The 17,698-nt window shown below is 53.4% G+C and overlaps 2 protein-coding genes across 4 annotated transcripts in view; one reads left to right on the top strand and one right to left on the bottom strand.

Moving 5' to 3' along the window:
- HEMK1 (HemK methyltransferase 1, mitochondrial release factors N(5)-glutamine) overlaps positions 1 to 7,679 on the top strand; it is a 34,525-nt gene extending 26,846 nt beyond the window's left edge. Inside the window, exons 13-15 of one of the 3 annotated variants that reach the window (XR_014064112.1) lie at positions 1,275 to 1,441; positions 5,503 to 5,587; positions 7,016 to 7,679. The gene's annotated coding sequence lies outside the window, so the exon portion shown is untranslated. The remainder of the gene's footprint in view (positions 1 to 1,274; positions 1,442 to 5,502; positions 5,588 to 7,015) is intronic. The other 2 variants (XR_014064113.1, XR_014064114.1) reach the window with 2 other exon arrangements.
- CISH (cytokine inducible SH2 containing protein) lies at positions 7,607 to 13,062 on the bottom strand. Its single transcript, XM_081525345.1, has 3 exons — positions 12,914 to 13,062; positions 9,430 to 9,650; positions 7,607 to 9,188 (listed from the first exon to the last, which is right to left on the bottom strand). The coding sequence occupies exons 1-3, from the start codon at positions 12,931 to 12,933 to the stop codon at positions 8,665 to 8,667; spliced, it is 765 nt and encodes a 254-aa protein (XP_081381471.1). The 5' UTR covers positions 12,934 to 13,062; the 3' UTR covers positions 7,607 to 8,664.
- Positions 13,063 to 17,698: the final 4,636 nt, after the last annotated feature.

The following is a 17,698-nucleotide window of genomic DNA, read 5'->3' as shown; positions in this document are numbered from 1 at the left end:
CTTTGCCTACCTAGGCTCAGCCTGCCCACTAGATGCTGGGCTGACAATGCTGACCCAGCAAGGATGCCCAGAGGCACGCCCTGGAAGGTGCTCACACTGGGGTTAGAGCTCTTCTGGTCTCTTCCCCACACTCCTCTGCCTGCCCTGGGAACCTATCTCCTTCTGGATAAGCCTTCATTTTCTAGTGTCTCCTTGGGCTCCATGTCTCTGGAGCTTTGGAGAAAAGGTTTCCGGAGAACCTGCTCTCCTACAGCTCCTCCTACCACGGCCATCTACCCGAAGGAGCTGAGAAAAACAAAGGAATGTTGGCCAAGTGGAAAGGTCAAGACACACACACACACACACACACACACACTGATGTTGCTCAGAAGTAGGGCTGGTGGGGGTCAAGACACACACACACACACACACACACACACACACTGATGTTGCTCAGAAGTAGGGCTGGTGGGGGTGGGAAGGGGAGAAGTGCTTCTTAAGAGAAAGCGGAGAGAGAAGAAACATTTTTAAAAACAAAGCTCTGGCCCAACCCAAACTGAGTGAAATCTTCACCTCTGCTGGAGGAGGCGCCCGGCTCTGGGGACAGGAAATCCCAGGCTGGCTCATGGGTGCTGGGTGTGGGGAGTCCCTGCAACAGGGCTCTGCCTGGGGAGCATTTGCTGGGTAGTACTCCCCTTCTAGCCACACCATAAGTGTGGGTCACCCGAATAAGGACTGTGCAGTGAAACGGTCCTAGAGGACTGCCTGGAGGAGTCGTGGCCATCCCAAGATCCCTCAGTCCTCAGAGGCCACTTCTTGCACTCTGGGCCCTGCCTGCTTCAACTAGGCTTGAGTCATGGAAGCAGCTGTCCTTCCATTGAGCGGAAAGCTTTGGCCACACCAAAAGGCTCCTCCAGCTTTGGGCCTGTCACGTCCCCTCCTGCTCATAGATGAACATCAGCTACCACTTACCCTGTATCCACCCACAGTCAGGCACAGCCCCGCTCCAACCACCCTGTGGCAGGGCACTTCTACTATCTCTGTCAGACAGATGGGGAAACTGAGGCTGCAAGAGATTAAACCACTTGCCTGAGATCCTTGGGGTGATTTTGGAGGGGCTGAAATTTGAACTCTGCCTGAGTTCTTTCCACTTGGCTAATTTGCCTCTTCAAAGACAACCCCAGGAGACTTTAATGGGAAACGTGGTGTGTGTGTGTGTATGTGTGTGTGTGTGTGTGTGTGTGTGTGTGTGTGTGTATGAAAAATTTAGCCAAACAATAATTGTTTTGAATTAGTCGTGGAAATTATGTTTTCTTCTCCCCAGGCTGCAGAGACCTGGGAAAACTCAGGCCCCAGGGGGATTCCCTAGGATGCAGTGGGTACCCAACACAGGCATGAATCAGTGCTAGAGAAGCTGAGGAAGACTTCTCAGAAAAGGAGTATTTGAGTTGGACTTGGAAGGGTGAGTAAGAGTTTGCCCTGGCAGAATGAGGAAGAGGGACATTCCAGGATGAATGATATCATGGGGAGGGCTGTTTGGAGAGAAGTAGAATGGAATGGCCTGGCGGATTGGGAAGCTACATCTTGGAGTCTGGGGTGAGGCACAGGCAAGTTATGAGGGGAGCCTGTGAATATCACTAAGTGAGGAAGGCGGGCCACTATTGGGTTTGCAAGCCCCTCACTCTGGAGGTGGTGGCAGGACTGAGGGGGCCAATGAGGAGGCCATCAGGTCAGTGACCCATGGTGAGGCTGGATGTGGGCAAGGCAGCCGTGGGGAGCAACAGGAGAGCAGGCTGAGAAGGAGCAGGGCCAGGGCAGACGGACATGGAGACCAGCAGGTGGCAGGGGGCTGCATGTGGGGGTTGTGGAGGTGTGTCTGGGGGACGGTCTGGACAGTCTGTCCGGGACGAGTCCAGGTCTGGACAGGGGGGGTCCTGAACCAGGCTGTTTGTGTTGCCAGGCAGATTCCTGTTCAAGAGTTCTAGGGTGAGAGAGCCAAGCCCTGGCCTGGGATTCAAAGCCCTGGGCTCCAACCCTGCGTGGCTACTTCCTCTATGGCGACCGTGGACAAGTCACCCTGCCTCTCTGGATATCGGGCTTACAGCTTTGAAAGGGGACCGACCCAGCTCACCTCCCTGACCTGTGACTCACCTTTGAGGGCACGTACCACTGAGGGCTGAGAGAGTAACAGGCCTGAGGGAAACCCACACCCCCCCCCCCCCAGGTGTGGGCACGGGTAGCAGATGGCCTAGTTTCTACTGAAGTTACTAGAAGGTTGGGCTGGTCTGGCCTCTACCCCAAGCCATGCAGACACCAGACTGTGGGTCTGTTCACCATGATGGGAGCCCAAGGCCTTGGTTGGCAGGTAACACCTGAAGGTGGAGGCCTGGGCTGGCAGCGCAGCACCAAAGCTGGTGGGGGGCAGTGAGGGGCTGCTTATATTTCCAGGGGGTTCCAGCCAGCTCTCCTGCAGCTTTTCTAGGGACTGCAGGGGACAGCAGCACCTGCCCAGCCCACCTCTCAAATGGGATTAAAATAAGGGACAAGGAATAGTTACAGTGACAGCTGCAGCAGCTGCCACGTTGAGCCCTCTCAGCCTCTCCTCAGTATCACCTCATAAATCCTCCTGGGTCCCCCCATGTTCCCTCTGAGAGATGTGCTGTCCCTCTTCCCACTTCAAAGCTGAGGAATCTTCTGAGGTTCAGTGAGGTTGAGGGACATGCCCCCCAAATCAAGTGTACAGCACATAATCCAGACTGCAGTGGAGGTTTGGGTAAAACCAGGGTGTGGGGGACACAGGAGACAGGAGTAAACCTCTGGGGACCCTCCTCCGTCTCAGGTCTCAGATGTGAGAGCCCCAGCCTGCTGCCCCAGGGTGACCACTGGAATGGCCCCTTGGCGGCCGGCTGTGCCGCCTGCCTCAGCTTGGGAGGGGGCCCCCCCGGGGCGGGGGAAGGACACCTTCCCCAGGAGAGACTGTTGAACTTCTGGCAAAGCTCCCACTTGCTTTATATTAAAACTGGTCCGACAGGTTGGTGTGAAAGGGCTGCCCAGGCCTGTGCAGGCTCCACAGCTCCTCAAGGAAGAGGGCCTTTGTGAGGTTTCACAACCCTCCGGCCTCCTTGATCAGGACTTATCTCAGGCTCTTGGCCCCTCTGCTTCACCGTACATCTGTGAGGGGTGGGAGTTTCCCATCTGAGAGTGGAGCCAGCCTGGCCCGTGTCCCCAGTCCTATTTAGACCCATGTTCAGCCTTGATCATCCAGCAAGGTTTGCTCAGTTTGCAGATTAGAAGCTGAACCCAGGGGCAGGGGACCCGATGATGATTCCAAGGATGTTAACGACACTTAGTGATCATGGGCGAAGTCTCCCAGGAAGACCTCTCATTGATTGACAAGAGAAACCTGAGTGGCCTAGTGGCATCTCTGTCCCAAAGTTGTTCCTTCAGAGTGTTGTGAATTCAAGGAGGGACACCAGATAAGATCAGTCTGTGAGCCCACCTCCCCTGGCCTGACGGAATCCTCCAGGATGCAGTCCCCAGCCCCCCTCCTCCAAAATGCCCTCCTGAATCGCCCTGCCCCTTCTGCCTGTCCCCAGCGCCTTGTGAGGGCCAAGGCTTTAGCATGCCAGCCCCGGGGAGGCAGCGCAGAGCAGCAGTTACACAAACAAGGTCTTGATTCAGGGTTTGAACCCCTCCTCTGCCCCTCACAAGCTGTGTGACCCTGAGAAAGCCACAACCTCTCTCTGAGCCGTATCTCTTTTCCTGTAATGGGGACAACCTCTATTGGTGTGCAGGGTTGCAGGGAGAACTTAATGGGCATGAACCCCCGCCCAGGATCACCTCATCTCCCCTGGTCTCCATCACTCCCCACTCTGCCATATCCCAGACCTCTCAACCTCCTTTCTGGCCTCTGGCCCCCAGGCCCTTGTGGGGTCATCCCCACCCAGCTGACAGGTTCACTGCTTAGAAATGAGCATCGGATCGTAGCATTTCCCTGCTGAACTCTGAAGGGGCACTCCACCACCAGAACACCATCCGTGGGCCCTCTCTGCCCTCTCCACCTGCCCTCTGTCTCCTCAGCCCTCCTGGGAAGCCAGCCATCTTCTGGTCTTGCCAGGTTTGTTCCTGCCTCAGGGCCACTGCACTGGAGCTCCTTCCACCTGGATGTCCTTTCTCGATGGTGTCCAGGCTCAGGGCCACCTGGCTCCAGAACCTTCCTCGACCATCTCATCTGCAGCGGTGTCCCCCCCAGCCCGCCCCCCAGAGCACTCTCCTCCCCGCCCCCTGCTTTGCTTTCATTTCACTCTCAGAACTCGTTCCAAGTGTCTGTCTGTGTACTTGTCCATTGTCTCTCACCCACCAGCACATGAATCCCACAAGGATGGGGAGTGTATCCATCTTATTGCCTGCTGTGTCCTCAGGGCCCAGATGGAGTCCAGCCCAGTTGGTGCCCAGAGAGCATGTGTGCTGGCAAAGGACTGAATTGGTGAATGGTTACTATCAGTTATTGTGTGTATGTTGTGCGGGTTCCTGTGCGCCCACCAGTCAGTTCCCCTCTTCCTCCCTGACCAGTGCCAGTAGGCATGCCCATTTCACCAGCCCAGGACCATCCGGGGGGACTGCAGTCACCAGAGGATATTTAGCATCTGTTAGGCTGGCTCTCTGACCCAAGTCAGAGGGGCCCAATGATATGCCCTCCACTGGTCCTGTTCTAAGCAGGCATCACTCACTCCCTTAATAGGGAAATGTGAGAATAAGATTGAAGCTGACTGGGACTTCCCTGGAGGTCCACTGGTTAAGATTCATGCTTCCAATGCAAGGGCTGTGTTTGATCCCTGGCTGGGGACCTAAGATACCACATGCCACATAGCGTGGCCAAAAAAAAAAAAAAAATTGAAGCAGAAAACTATCAGGGGTCATAGGTAGTTGGTAGCCCCTTTTCAGGCAAGAGCCAGACCCTGACTTGGGCTGAGGCAAGGGGGAAGGGGATAGGACCCTGTTGGCCAGTAGCTCTAGAGATCTTAGCAAGCAGGGACACAGGGGATAAAACCAGCATTCAAGAATATCTCACTTGACAGCTACCCCCACCCCAGCTGCCCATCCTTGCCACCTCACGTAGCAGTGCATGGGCAAGGGGGCGATCAGGACCCCACAGCCTTAACTCTGCTCTGTGCCTCACCCCCTCAGCCACTCTCTTGCCCCCTCTGGGCTTGTCTCCTAATTTGTGGAGTATGGGTAATATTTTGTTGCTAGTCGCCCAGTTGTGTTTAACACTTCGCAACCCCATGGACTGTAGCCTGCCAGTCTCCTCTGTCCATGGACTTCTCTAGGCAAGAATACTGGAGTGGGTTGCCATTTCCTTCTCCAGGGGCTCTTCCCCACCCTGGGATTGAAGCTAGGTTCCATGGATTGGCAGGCGGATTCTTTACCACTGAGCCACCAGGGTAATATTTAGGCCCACTCTAACCCATTCAGCGTTGTAGGGAGCACTGCATAAGCTGCAAAGGCCTTGTCTGTTTCCAGCACCCTGTGGACACCCTGACGTCTCCCCTCTGTGGACAGCAAAGGGCTTCCTTCCACTCCAGCACTGTCTGGGCCACAGTGCCAGGTAAGGAAGAGCCTGTCTTTGTCCCCTCTGTGTCCACTGCCTACTCACTGGATGACTCAGATCTGGGGGTAGAGCAGACACAGGGGTCATCTCAGGCATTCTGGGAGTCACAAAGGGGCTGGAATCTAGGCTGAAGCAATGAGAAACCACAGACATCCCTGGCAGGGCCATGGTGCCCTGGACGAGGTGTGTTGCTGGGCCCTGCAGCCAGCAATGGAGAAGGTGCCAGGTGGGACACGTGGACCTGGTAAAGATAGCCCTCACCCACTTCTTGCTCACTCTCACCCAACAGCAGCTCCATTCTTTGCCATACCTCTCTCCGTACCCCCAGAGTTCTACACCTCCAGAGTTCTTGATTTTTATCCTGTCCTGCCTCATCCTTGTCATCAACGTCACTCCTCACACCTTCCTGTCTTCAATCTGCTGACATTTGCCTCTTCGAATCTGCAACTTTTAATTGTCTAAGGGCTAAGAAAATGGAAAGGTTAGAACTATTTCTGAAATGAGGGCTGAAAGGCCATGAGTGAGCTCCAGAGGTACTTTTCTGTGAGGGACTCAATGGTGTAGAAAGTTTCAGGACAGAGTAGGATTCCAGATACTGAAGTGCTCCAAAGGCAGACCATCAGATAATGGAGAGTGTTTTCATTTTACTTGCTCTTTCACCTACTTCTGGTACATAGGACCCTGATTGAAAGAGTCCCCAAACCCCAGTCAGCCTAGGACAGAACCCCATCAGACCCATCCCAGGCCAGACCCTGTGGCCAGCCACTACCCCCAAATCAGCCATTCTGCCCCGCAGCACAGAATGACCTTCCCTAGGCCTCCTTATGATCAGGAATATAAGCTCCCCGGTAATGCCCTGGTGCCTTTGCAAGCACTGTACCTTCTCCTTGAGATGATCCAGCCTGACTTATCTGCTAAGCCTCGTCATATCAAAAGACACTGCCCCCCAGGAGTGGTCCACAGCACCCATACCCCTAGTATTTTCCACCTACATTTAGTTGGCATCTCCTGTTCACACTTCTTTCAGGTCTGATGCTCCTCTGCTAACCTCCCCCACCTGGCACTGGGCAGTGACCCTGCAGGCAGTCCCACTAGTGACCCTGCATCCCACCCTCCAAGGGGAAAAGAGGGAATGAGTGGACAAGGGCTTCTCCCTACCCCTTCCAATATAAAACTAACATCATGGTATCTGGCCCCATCACTTCATGGCAAACAGAAGGGGAAAAGGTGGAAGCAGTGACAGATTTCCTCTTCTTGAGCTCTAAAATCACTGCAGATGGTGACTGCAGCCATGAAATTAGAAGACAATTGCTTCTTGGCAGGAAAGCTATGACAAACCTAGACAGTGTGTTAAAAAGCAAGGACATCATGTTGACGACAATAGTTATATAGTCCATATAGTCAAGGCTATTTTCTTTCCATTAGTCATATACGGATGTGAGAGCTGGAGAGTAAAGAAAGCAAAGCACAGAAGAATTTAGGCTTTCGAACTGTGGTGCTGGAGAAGACTCCTGAGAGTCCCTTGGAAAGCGAGGGGATCAAACTGGTCAGTCTTAAATGAAATCAACTCTGAATAGTCTTTGGAAGGGCTGATGCTGAAGCTGAAGCATCCAATACTTTGGCCACATGATGCAAACAGCCCTGACTCACTGGAAAAGACCCTGAAGCTGGGAAAGATTGAAGGCAGAAGGAGAAGAGGATGACAGAGGATGAGATGGTTGGATGGCATAACCGATTCAATGGGCATGAACTTGGACAAACTCTGAGAGACGATGAGGGACAGGGAAGCCTGGTGTGCTGTAGTCCATGGGGTCATGAAGAGTCGGACACAATTTGGTGACTGAACAACAACAATAACAACCCTCTCCACTTTTCACTAGGTGCCCTAGCAGGGACGGCTCGGCCACACAGGTCTCTGGGCCTCTGCTGACCCAGATGTAAAGTGGGGGATACTGACAGTAAGATCGAAGGGGACAAATGGTATACGACTCAAAAAAGGCCCCTCTGAGGGCTCCATACATGAAAGGTACAATTTTATTGTCATTACAGAAAAAGCAGTGAAAATAAAAAGACTACCAAACTGTTTTAAGTAATAATTATTTTATAAAGTCTCATCGGATATGGAGTTTCATACCCTCTCTTGTGTGAACACACTCTCCTGGGCAGGAAGCAGACCCAGCAGAACTGGAGCGGTGGCCCGGCAATGACCATGCCCTCCCTGACCTGGCCCCCGACTCGTGCAGGGCCTGTGCCCCGGCGAGACCAGCTCTATGCAGACAGGGCTCGGCCCTGGAGGGGGTGAGTGGCAGGCTCTGCTGGGCGCTAACATGTTGTCTCCGTGTTCTTGTTTATTCACCCATCCTCCCAAAACAGGGCTGGAGGCCAAGGAGAAGGACTCCTTCTCGGGTGGATGGGTTAGTGCCAGGACCTGCAGGACCACCTTGGGTCCAGCAGTGCATCTCAGGGTGGGAGGAACCAGAGAAGCTGGGGCCAGTCTGGGGCCTCTGGAGTGCTCAGGGCAGAGAGGAGGGGTCGGCTCACCCCGAGACCAACCCAAGGAGAATAAATAAATAAATACTATATAACTGTGCTGTCCCCCAGTTTGGTCTGCACCCCTGCCCGGGGACTGTCACCATCAACCTCGGTTCCTCTGGCTGATATGCCCTCGAGACAGAGGCTGGCTAGCTGGAAGGAAGGGGCCCACCCCACCCTGAGGATGGAGAAACCAGGATCAGCCAAGTCTATGCAGTTCAGGAGTCTGCAGCAGGTGAGTGGGGGACTGGGCCCAGCCCACAGAGTTGAGACAAGGTCCTGCCAGTGCCCTCTCTTTTGACACACATGGCCCACCACAGTGGAGTCACATGGGAGCGGGGGGTGCTGACCTCCAAGTCATGTGACACTTCCCCTGATCCCTCACCCCCAGCCTTGTTCCTGTGGACCATTCCTGGTCTAGCTGCCAGATGCACACAGGCACCAGGATGACTGGAGGAGGGGTCGTGGGAGCCCAAGTCCAGCTGGGGCCCATGTCTCCTCCAGGGTCCAGCTAGGTGAGGCCAGGTGGCTGCTCAGCCAGGTCAGAGCTGGAAGGGGTATTGTCGGAGGTAGTCAGCCATGCGCCGGGGGAGCGGCAGGCAGTCCACGTCGGCCACCAGACGGTTGATGACGAGGCGGCACAGGTGCTGCAGGCTCCGGGTGCTGCTCCTGTGCACAAAGGGCTGCACCAGTTTCAGGTGAACGGCCGTGGCAGGCAGGGCTGGGTCACCAGGCGCATCTTCCTTCGGGGTGGGCAGGGCCGGGGTGGTGGCAAGGTCGGGACTGTCACTCCGGGTGTCTGCGGCACAGGAGGCCACGTAGTGCTGGACCAGGCTCACCACATCTGGGAAGGCCAGGATGCGCGGCCTGGACAGACAGTTGGAGTCCAGGCGGAAGCTAGAGTCGGCGTACTCAATGCGCACGTTGGTGGGCCCGCGGGTGGTCTTGACGGACAGTGTGAACAGGTAGCTGGGGTGGGTGCTGTCACGTACCAGGAAGGTGCCCTCTGGCATCTTCTGCAGGTGTTGCCGGGCCTCACTGGCCGTAATGGAACCCCAATACCAGCCTAGGCAAGTGGAGAGGAGAGGAACCAGCTGGTCACAGTGGAAAGTAGCTGGGTGCACCAACCCAGGGCATGGCAGGGCTCAGCCTCATCTCGTCACCCCTCCCTGGGGAGGGCTGGAGCCCTTCCCTCCCATCAGACTCTTCTGGCCAGAGGCTTGCCTCTCAAATTAGACTCAACAGGCAGAGCTAAACTTCCCCCATCAGACATCCCAGGACAATTCCTCCTCCCTCCGCAGACTCACCAGATTCCCGAAGGTAGGAGAAGGTCTTGGCTATGCACAGCAGGTCCTCCTCTGGGTCCACCACCTCGGGCTCCCTCTCTGGCTGGGCTGGGGACTCCTCTACTGCCTCCTCCAGGAAGGCGCCAGCAGGCAAAGGCTGCATAACTGGTTGGGGCAGCTCCAGGGACCGGGCCCACAGGGGCCGCTGCCCAATCTGCTCCACAGCCAGCAAAGGACAAGGTCTAGAAGGAGGTGCGTGGGCAGTAAGTGGAGGCCCTGTGCTCTCGCCATTTCCAGAGATCCCCTCTGCCCCAGACTGGCTACGTGATCTCTGGCCAGTCTATCTCACTGTGAGCCCCCGTTTCCCCTCTGCCCACTCATGAGACCAGTACTCCACCTCCCGCTTGTCGGCACAAAAGGCCCCCTTGATGACCTCCCCCACATATGAACCCTCTTCTGAAAGAGACTTTTCCACCCTCCAGCATTTATCAAAGAGCAATTATAGTTGGACCCAGTATCCATGGGGAGATGGTTCCAGGAGATGGAACCTGTGGATGCTTGAGTCCCTTATATGAATGGTGCAGTACAATGAATACATGGCCCCTCTGTATCCCCAGGTTTCACATCTGCAGGGACAAAGGGCCATCAGTAATCTCTCTTCTGTTTTGCAGCAACCAAATCCATAGATCATTCCCTGTAGGCATCTCTAGTTCACAGTGGCCAGTTGGGGTTCCCACCACATAGATAGGATCCAGTGCAAAGAGGCCCCACAATCGTGCCCTCCTGGCAGAGGTGGCTGATTAAATGCATGGTCCTGGCTGAGCCAAGGGATGGGTCACGTGCTACCTCCCCATGGACAACAGTGTCTGTCAGAGGGACCTTGGTCTACACTGGCCAGGCCTTAGAGGCTAGAAATATCTCCCCAAACAGGTCAGACTCTCATCCTGAAGTCTCTCCCTCCCAGCTGAGGGTCTGGGGTACACAGTGGCCTCTAAAGGCACTGACAAGTCCCACCTCCCATACATATGAGCTCCCACCAAAGGGCAGGGTACTCATCCCACATTCCAGATCCCACCCTGACAAGCCTGCTCTACCAGACACTGTGATCTTAAGCAAACACTGCTCTTCACTAGAGGTCCACTTCCGCACCTCCCCAGTGAGGGGTCGTCCCAGCCCAGACACTGAGGGGTTGGGTCACACCATATTCTCAGATGACTAGAACTGGGTTGCTGAACCAGCCCCAGTCTGAGTAGTAGCTTCTCTTTAAGAGAAGCCCGCCCAGTGCGGTGATCCTGGGGCTTCTTGGGAGTGAGAGGCATGGTCCTGGTTCCCATGGAAGAGACTGCCAGTCCTCTCCCACTCGTCACAAAAGAAATCCTCGGATCTCAGTTCTGGGTCTGGTTCTCTGCCAGGCCTCAAGACATCAGGATAACGTAACCTTGGGCCCTGCTCTAAAGGAGTGCTCATAACCCAAAGTCATAAGAAAGCAAAGGATGTTATGGGGGAGTCAGGGTCAGCCTGCTCCTGAGCTGAGTCTCAGGCCAGAGGAAGGAGAAGCAGCAAAGGCACCATGCGCCGAGATGATGACATGGGGAAACACTGCCAGGTATTGCTTACGCGGCAGGAAGAGGTGGGCAGGAGCTGGCGGCAGGAGCCAGGGAGAGGAACCAGACCTGACAATGTAAGTTATAGGTGACTCTTAGAAGACTTTAACAAATCAGGGGCCGGCAACTGCTCATGAGAAGAAGGGGCCATAAGACCCTGGCACACCATAGCCTGGTAACCCTTCTCCACCCCAACTCTGGCTGCACTGCGGGAGCTCTGGAATCCCTCTAGAAGAGCTGGAGGCTGAGATCCAAGCAACTGGCTAAGGGCCTCCCTACTGGGACCCAGAGCTCAGCTCAGGCCAGGGAGCCTTCTAGGACTATAGGAGGTGGCTAGCCAGTCAGACCGGACAGAGCCTCTGGGGGTGGCCATGTCCAAACAGCTTAGCATATGTGGGTGTCGGGACCTCTAGGGATGATATGGTGTCTGGATGTGTGAGTGGCTGTATTGGTCACCACAAGCTCCTGGTGAGTGACTATATATATCTGGGGAGGGGTGTGTCCACAGCTGTGTCATTGTGTCATGGTGGTGGTGATGGCTGTGGTGCTCCAGGTGTGGGTGGCCAGTATGTGAGGGTGCCTGCTGTGCAGCCCAGCCTGTGCATTCTGTTTGGGGACATAAACTAGTGAAGCAAACTCAACCCTGAGCAAGTAGCCCTCAGCAAAGCTGACACCCCAAACCTACGGTTGGGAATTCCTGCTCCCCGGCTCAGGAGAGCACTAGCTGGTCTTACTCCCTGACAAGACCACTGCCCTAATATTCCAAGGGGGCTGCCCTAATATTCCAATATTCCAGCTGAAGGCTGGAGCAAAGTGAGAGAGTGTGGGACCCCAGAATTGGCTGGGGTCCTGTGAACAAAGGCAGAAGCGTGGGGGAAGGTGTTAGGGAGTCCCAAAGTGCAGAGAGGAGAAAGGGAGATGCTGGAGATGATCAGGGAGAAACAGAAGCATGTACAGTCTTCCTAGCACCTCCAGGTGCTGGAAACAGGGCTGCTCAGAGCTGGGGGGCACTTCAGCCTTGCCCCACCTTCCACCCTTCCTCACTTGGTACCATACCAGTTTTGATAACAGCAGTCACTGGGCCACCTAGTTCTCTCTGGCTGTGGAGCACCCACTTACATCTCCTTTCACTCACCCTGGAGCTTCTGAGCTCCTGTTATGAGTTTGGAGAGCATCAGATCCTTGGTTGAAGGAGACGCTGAGGTTCTGGTCAGACGGAATGTATTAAGAATGTTCAGCTGAAGCCAAGACTATCTTATAAGCCCCCACCCCACCCCTGCAAGTTTTTGGGAAACTTGGAGAAGGGAGGCAGGAGCCAATACACTTCTCACATTGGGATCCCATATTGGACTGAGAGTAGGGATGAGGCCATTGTGAGGGGGTGCCTCAGACAGGACTGGGTCAAATCTAGTCTCTTCCAAGAGCTGCTTGTTCAGCAGGTGCCAACCTGGGTAGAGGTAAGGATCGCAGATTGGTTTCCCAAGAAGAGCCTAACTGCTAGCCCGAGGCAGGAGAGTGGATGACAGGACAGAAAGGGGCAAGGGCTAGCCCACGGTCACAGTAGGTTATTGGGCCGGCAGGCCAGGGTACAGCGCTCCGATCCAGAACGGCTGGGCAAGTGAGCCAGGTCTGGGAGGAGGCGCTGCCTGAAGCGTCCACCTTTTCCAGCCAGAACCCAAGGTTAGCCCACCCTGTGTTTCTCCTGTCGTTAGCTGACCCCCAGTTTCCGTACCCACAGTGCCAGTAGAGGTGGTGACGATGTTGTCACTTTTCTTTGTTATCACACTCCCGAGGTCTTTCTCCGACCAACCAAGCCCTCTTAATACTAGGCGGCTAGGACGAGGCCAGTTCTCCGCCGCGTCCCGGCGCGGAGCTGGGCTGGGGCAGAGACCCGCGCTTACCCCTGAACGCAGAGGACCATGTCCCGGCAACGGCAGCTGTTGCTCTGGAGCTGAGGCTCAGCCTGACGGCGGCGGCTGGAGTGAGCCAGTGAGCGCGGATCGTGCTCGCAGGGCAGGCTCCCGAGGCGCACGGGCGGCGGACCGGGACTGAGAGGTGGCGGCGCAGGCGGGCCGGGAGGGCGCGGGGGGCGGGCCCGGATGACGGGGCGGGGCGAACAGCCTAATCTTTTGTCCTCTGTGTCCCAGCCCTTCCCGGAAGCGACGTCTTCCTAGAACCGCCGGCTGTGCGGTCGGGCGGCGAGGGGTGCGGGTGGGGGGCGCCGGCTCCCTAATCTGGAGCCGAGGGCAGCTAAAGGAATCACCTTTGACGGAGTTCCAAGAACTTTCCAGGAAAATGGGGCGGGGCCCTGCGCGCCGGCCAGTCGCAGTGCAGGAGGTGGGGCCGAGTGGTCAGGGAGGGCCAATTAGAGCGCTTGGATCCGAGGCTGACGTGAGCCAAGGGGGTTGGGCGTGACCTAGAGACCAACCGGTGAAAACCAAGTTGAATAGGGCTAGGGAGAGGCCGGTGCTCTACCTACCTGAGCTCAGATTTCCTTCGGGGCACTCCGCTACGTTAGCGACAGGCCCGCTTATCTATGGATAGGACCGGTGGCAGCACGAGGGCGCGGTCACGGGTCCGTCCGCCCAGCTAGTGGCTCCTCCAAGGCGGTGTGCTGGTGTGCAGGCGCCCCCTATGGGCTGCGCTTGGACCCCTGGACCCTGTGTGGGGAGGCGAGTGGCGTGGGCTGTGGTTTGGAGAGAAACATTAGGGGAGAAAAGGGCTTCAGAGGGAGTATCCAGATCCGAGCAGGTTCACGGAGGTCAAGACTGCGGCCACTGCAGCCAATAGGATCCAGGCGAGAAGGTTTCCCCTGGGAGCTGGGGAAGAAGGCGCCATCCCAAACTGCACTTTGCAAGGCCATCCAGTCTCGGCCCTAAGCTGGTCTCTGGCCAGCCCTCCAATCAGGGAGAAAATGACTACCGACTTGAGGAGACAGGCAAGGATAAAGAGCCCCCAGCTCACCCCACAGGACAGTTCACATGCGTCTCTGGCTTGGTGGGCCCCCTAAAAATATGGGAGAGAGACCTGGAGCTCCAAACACCCAGAGATAAACTGAAGCTAGGGGATAAAAGTAGAGAGGAGGAGCAGTGACAATCTCTCCCATCTACACGGAGCACCTGATACATCTGATCCTCGATAGCTGGTATTGCTCCCATTATTGCTGAGCCCCAGGGAACATGCCCCTACCATTGATCCTTTCCACCTTTTCCCATTCACTGGACTCACCAGGGAGCATCCTTAAAGGGGCTTCACACATACCCTCGAAGCCCGTGGGACAGGAGATGAGAGAATTGGAGCAGCGGTAGGGTCCACCGCACCTTCCCGGTGTGTACCCCCCAAGTTCCCTGGAAAGAAGGTAAACTTCAGGTCCCCTAGCAGGGATGACAGGCTCCTGGCAGTCCAGAGGCATAAATGGCAGTATCCAGGCTTTCCCTAGGGCAGGCAGGGGTGAGCTTGTCCTGCCTGGGAGGGGATGGAAGACTGAGGGGTCCCAAAGCAAAAGCCCGTGAAGCAGGACATGACAAAAATAATTGGTTCACATGAGAAGTGACTTCATGAAACCCACTTCTCTGTAAATTTCCTGAAGGGAACTTGAGCTTCAGTGTAGCCCCACTTCAGTTCAGTTCAGTCACTCAGTCGTGTCCGACTCTTTGCCACCCCATGGACTGCAGCACGTCAGGCTTCCCTGTCCATCACCAACTCCCGGAGCCTGCTCAAACTCATGTCCATCACATCGGTGATGCTGTCCAACCATCTCATCCTCTGTCGTCCCCTTCTCCTCCCACCTTCAGTCTTTCCCAGCATCAGCGTCTTTTTAAATGAGTCAGTTCTTTGCATCAGGTGGCCAAAGTATTGGAGTTTTAGCTTCAGCATCAGTCCTTCCAATGAATATTCAGGACTGATTTCCTTTAGGATGGACTGATTGGATCTCCTTGCAGTCCAAGGGACTCTCAGGAGTCTTCTCCAACACCACAGTTCAAAAGCATCAGTTCTTCGGCGCTCAGCTTTGTTTATGGTCCAACTCTCACATCCATACATGACTACTGGAAAAACCAAAGCTTTGACTAGACAGACCTTTGTTCGCAAAGTAATGTCTCTGCTTTTTAATATGCTGTCTAGGTTGGTCATAGCTTTTCTTCCAAGGAGCAAGTGTCTTTTAATTTCATGGCTGTAGCCACCATCTGCAGTGATTTTGGAGCTCCCCAAAAATAATGTCTGTCACTGTTTCCATTGTTCCCCCATCTATTTGCCATGAAGTGATGGGACCAGATGCCATGATCTTAGTTTTCTGAATGTTGAGCTTTAAGCCAACTTTTTCACTCTCCTCTTTCACTTTCATCAAGAGGCTGTTTAGTTCTTGTGGTGTCATCTGCATATCTGAGGTTATTGATATTTCTCCTGGCAGTCTTGATTCCAGCTTGTGCTTCATCCAGTCCAGAATTCCTCATGATGTACTCTGCATACAAGTTTAATAAGCAGGGTGAAAATATATAGCCTTGTTGTACTCCTTTCCTGATTTGGAACCAGTCTGTTGTTCCATGTCCAGTTCTAACTGTTGCTTCTTGACCTGCATACAGATTCCTCAAGAGACAGGTCAGGTAGTCTGGTATTCCCATCTCTTTCAGAATATTCCACAGTTTATTGTGATCCACACAGTCAAAGGCTTTGGCATAGTCAATAAAGCAGAAGTAGATGTTTTTCTGGAACTCTCGATTTTTTGATGATCCATCGGATGTTGGCAATTTGATCTCTGGTTCCTCTGCCTTTTTCTAAAACCAGCTTGAACATCTGGAAGTTCACAGTTCACATACTGTTGAAGCCTGGCTTGGAGAATTTTGAGCATAACTTAACTAACGTGTGAGATGAGAGCAATTGTGTGGTAGTTTGAACATGCTTTGGCATTGCCTTTTTTGGGGATTGGAATGAAAACTGACCTTTTCCAGCCCTGTGGCCACTGCTGAGTTTTCCAAATTTGCTGGCATATTGAGTGCAGCACTTTCACAGCATCATCTTTGAGGATTTGAAATAGTTCAACTGGAATTCCATCACCTCCACTAGCTTTGTTCATAGTGATGCTTCCTAAGGCCCACCTGACTTCCCATTCCAGGATGTCTGGCTCTAGGTGAGTGATCACACCATCGTGATTATCCAGGTCATGAAGATCTTTTTTGTATAGTTCTTCTGTGTATTTTTGCCACCTCTTCTTAATATCTTCTGCTTCCGTTAGGTCCATACCATTTCTGTCCTTTATTGTGCCCATCTTTGCATAAAATATTCCCTTGGTATCTCTTAATTTTCTTGAAGAGATCTCTAGTCTTTCCCATTCTATTGTTTTCCTCTATTCTTTGCATGGATCACTGAGGAAGGCTTTCTTATTTCTCCTTGCTATTCTTTGGAACTCTGCATTCAAATGGGTGTATCTTTCCTTTCCTCCTTTGCCTTTCACTTCTCTTCTTTTCACAGCTACTTGTAAGGCCTCCTCAGACAACCATTTTTCCTTCTTGCATTTTTTTCACTTGGGGATGGTCTTGATCTCTGCCTCCTGTACAATGTTACAAATCTCCGTCCATAGTTCTTCAGGCACTCTGTCTATTGGATCTAATCCTTTGAATCTATTTGTCACTTCCACTGTATAATCGTAAGGGATTTGATTTAGGTCATATTGAATGGTCTAGTGGTTTTCCCTACTTTCTTCAAATTAAGTCTGAATTTGACAATAAGGAGTTCATGATCTGAGCCACAGTCAGCTCCTGGTCTTGTTTTTGCTGACTGTATGGAGCTTCTCCATCTTTAGCTGCAAAGAATATAATCAATCTGATTTTGGTGTTGACCATCTGGTGATGTCCATGTGTAGAGTCTTCTCTTGTGTTGTTGGAAGAGGGTGTTTGCTATGATCAGTGTATTCTCTTGGCAAAACTCTATTAGCCTCTGCCCTGCTTCATTCTGTACTCCAAGGCCAAATTTGCCTGTTACTCCAGGTATTTATTGACTTCCTACTTTTGCATTCCAGTCTCCTATAATGAAAAGGACATCTTTTTTGGGTGTTGGTTCTAGAAGGTCTTATAGGTCTTCATAGAACTGTTCAACTTCAACTTCTTCAGCATGACTGGTTGGGGCATAGACTTGGATTACTGTGATATTGAATGGTTTGCCTTGGAAATGAACAGAGATCATTCTGTCATTTTTGAGACTGCATCCAAGTACTGCATTTCGGACTCTTTTGTTGACTATGACGGCTACTCCATTTCTCCTAAGGGATTCTTGCCCACAGCAGTAGATATAACGGTCATCTGAGTTAAATTCACCCATTCCAGTCCATTTTAGTTCGCTGATTTCTAAAATGTCGATGTTCACTCTTGCCATCTCCTGTTTGGCCACTTCCAATTTGTCTTGATTCATGGACCTAACATTCCAGGTTCCTATGCAATATTGCTCTTTACAGCACCGGACTTTACTTCCTTCACCAGTTGCATCCACAACTGGGTGTTGTTTTTCTTTGGCTCCATCTCTTCATTCTTTCTGGAGTTATTTCTCCACTGATCTCCAGTAGCATATTGGGCACCTACCAACCTGGGGAGTTCATCTTTCAGTGTCCTATCTTTTTCCTTTTCACACTGTTCATGGGGTTCTCAAGGCAAGAATACTGAAGTGGTTTGCCATTCCCTTCTCCAGTGGACCATGTT

Source organism: Giraffa tippelskirchi, chromosome 9 (genome assembly GCF_054371585.1).
Source record: "Giraffa tippelskirchi isolate mGirTip1 chromosome 9, T2T-mGirTip1v1.2.pri, whole genome shotgun sequence".
Taxonomy (NCBI): Eukaryota; Metazoa; Chordata; class Mammalia; order Artiodactyla; family Giraffidae; genus Giraffa; species Giraffa tippelskirchi.
The sequence above is the reverse complement of the archived record's forward strand: the minus strand, read 5'-3'. Positions and strand labels throughout refer to the sequence as shown.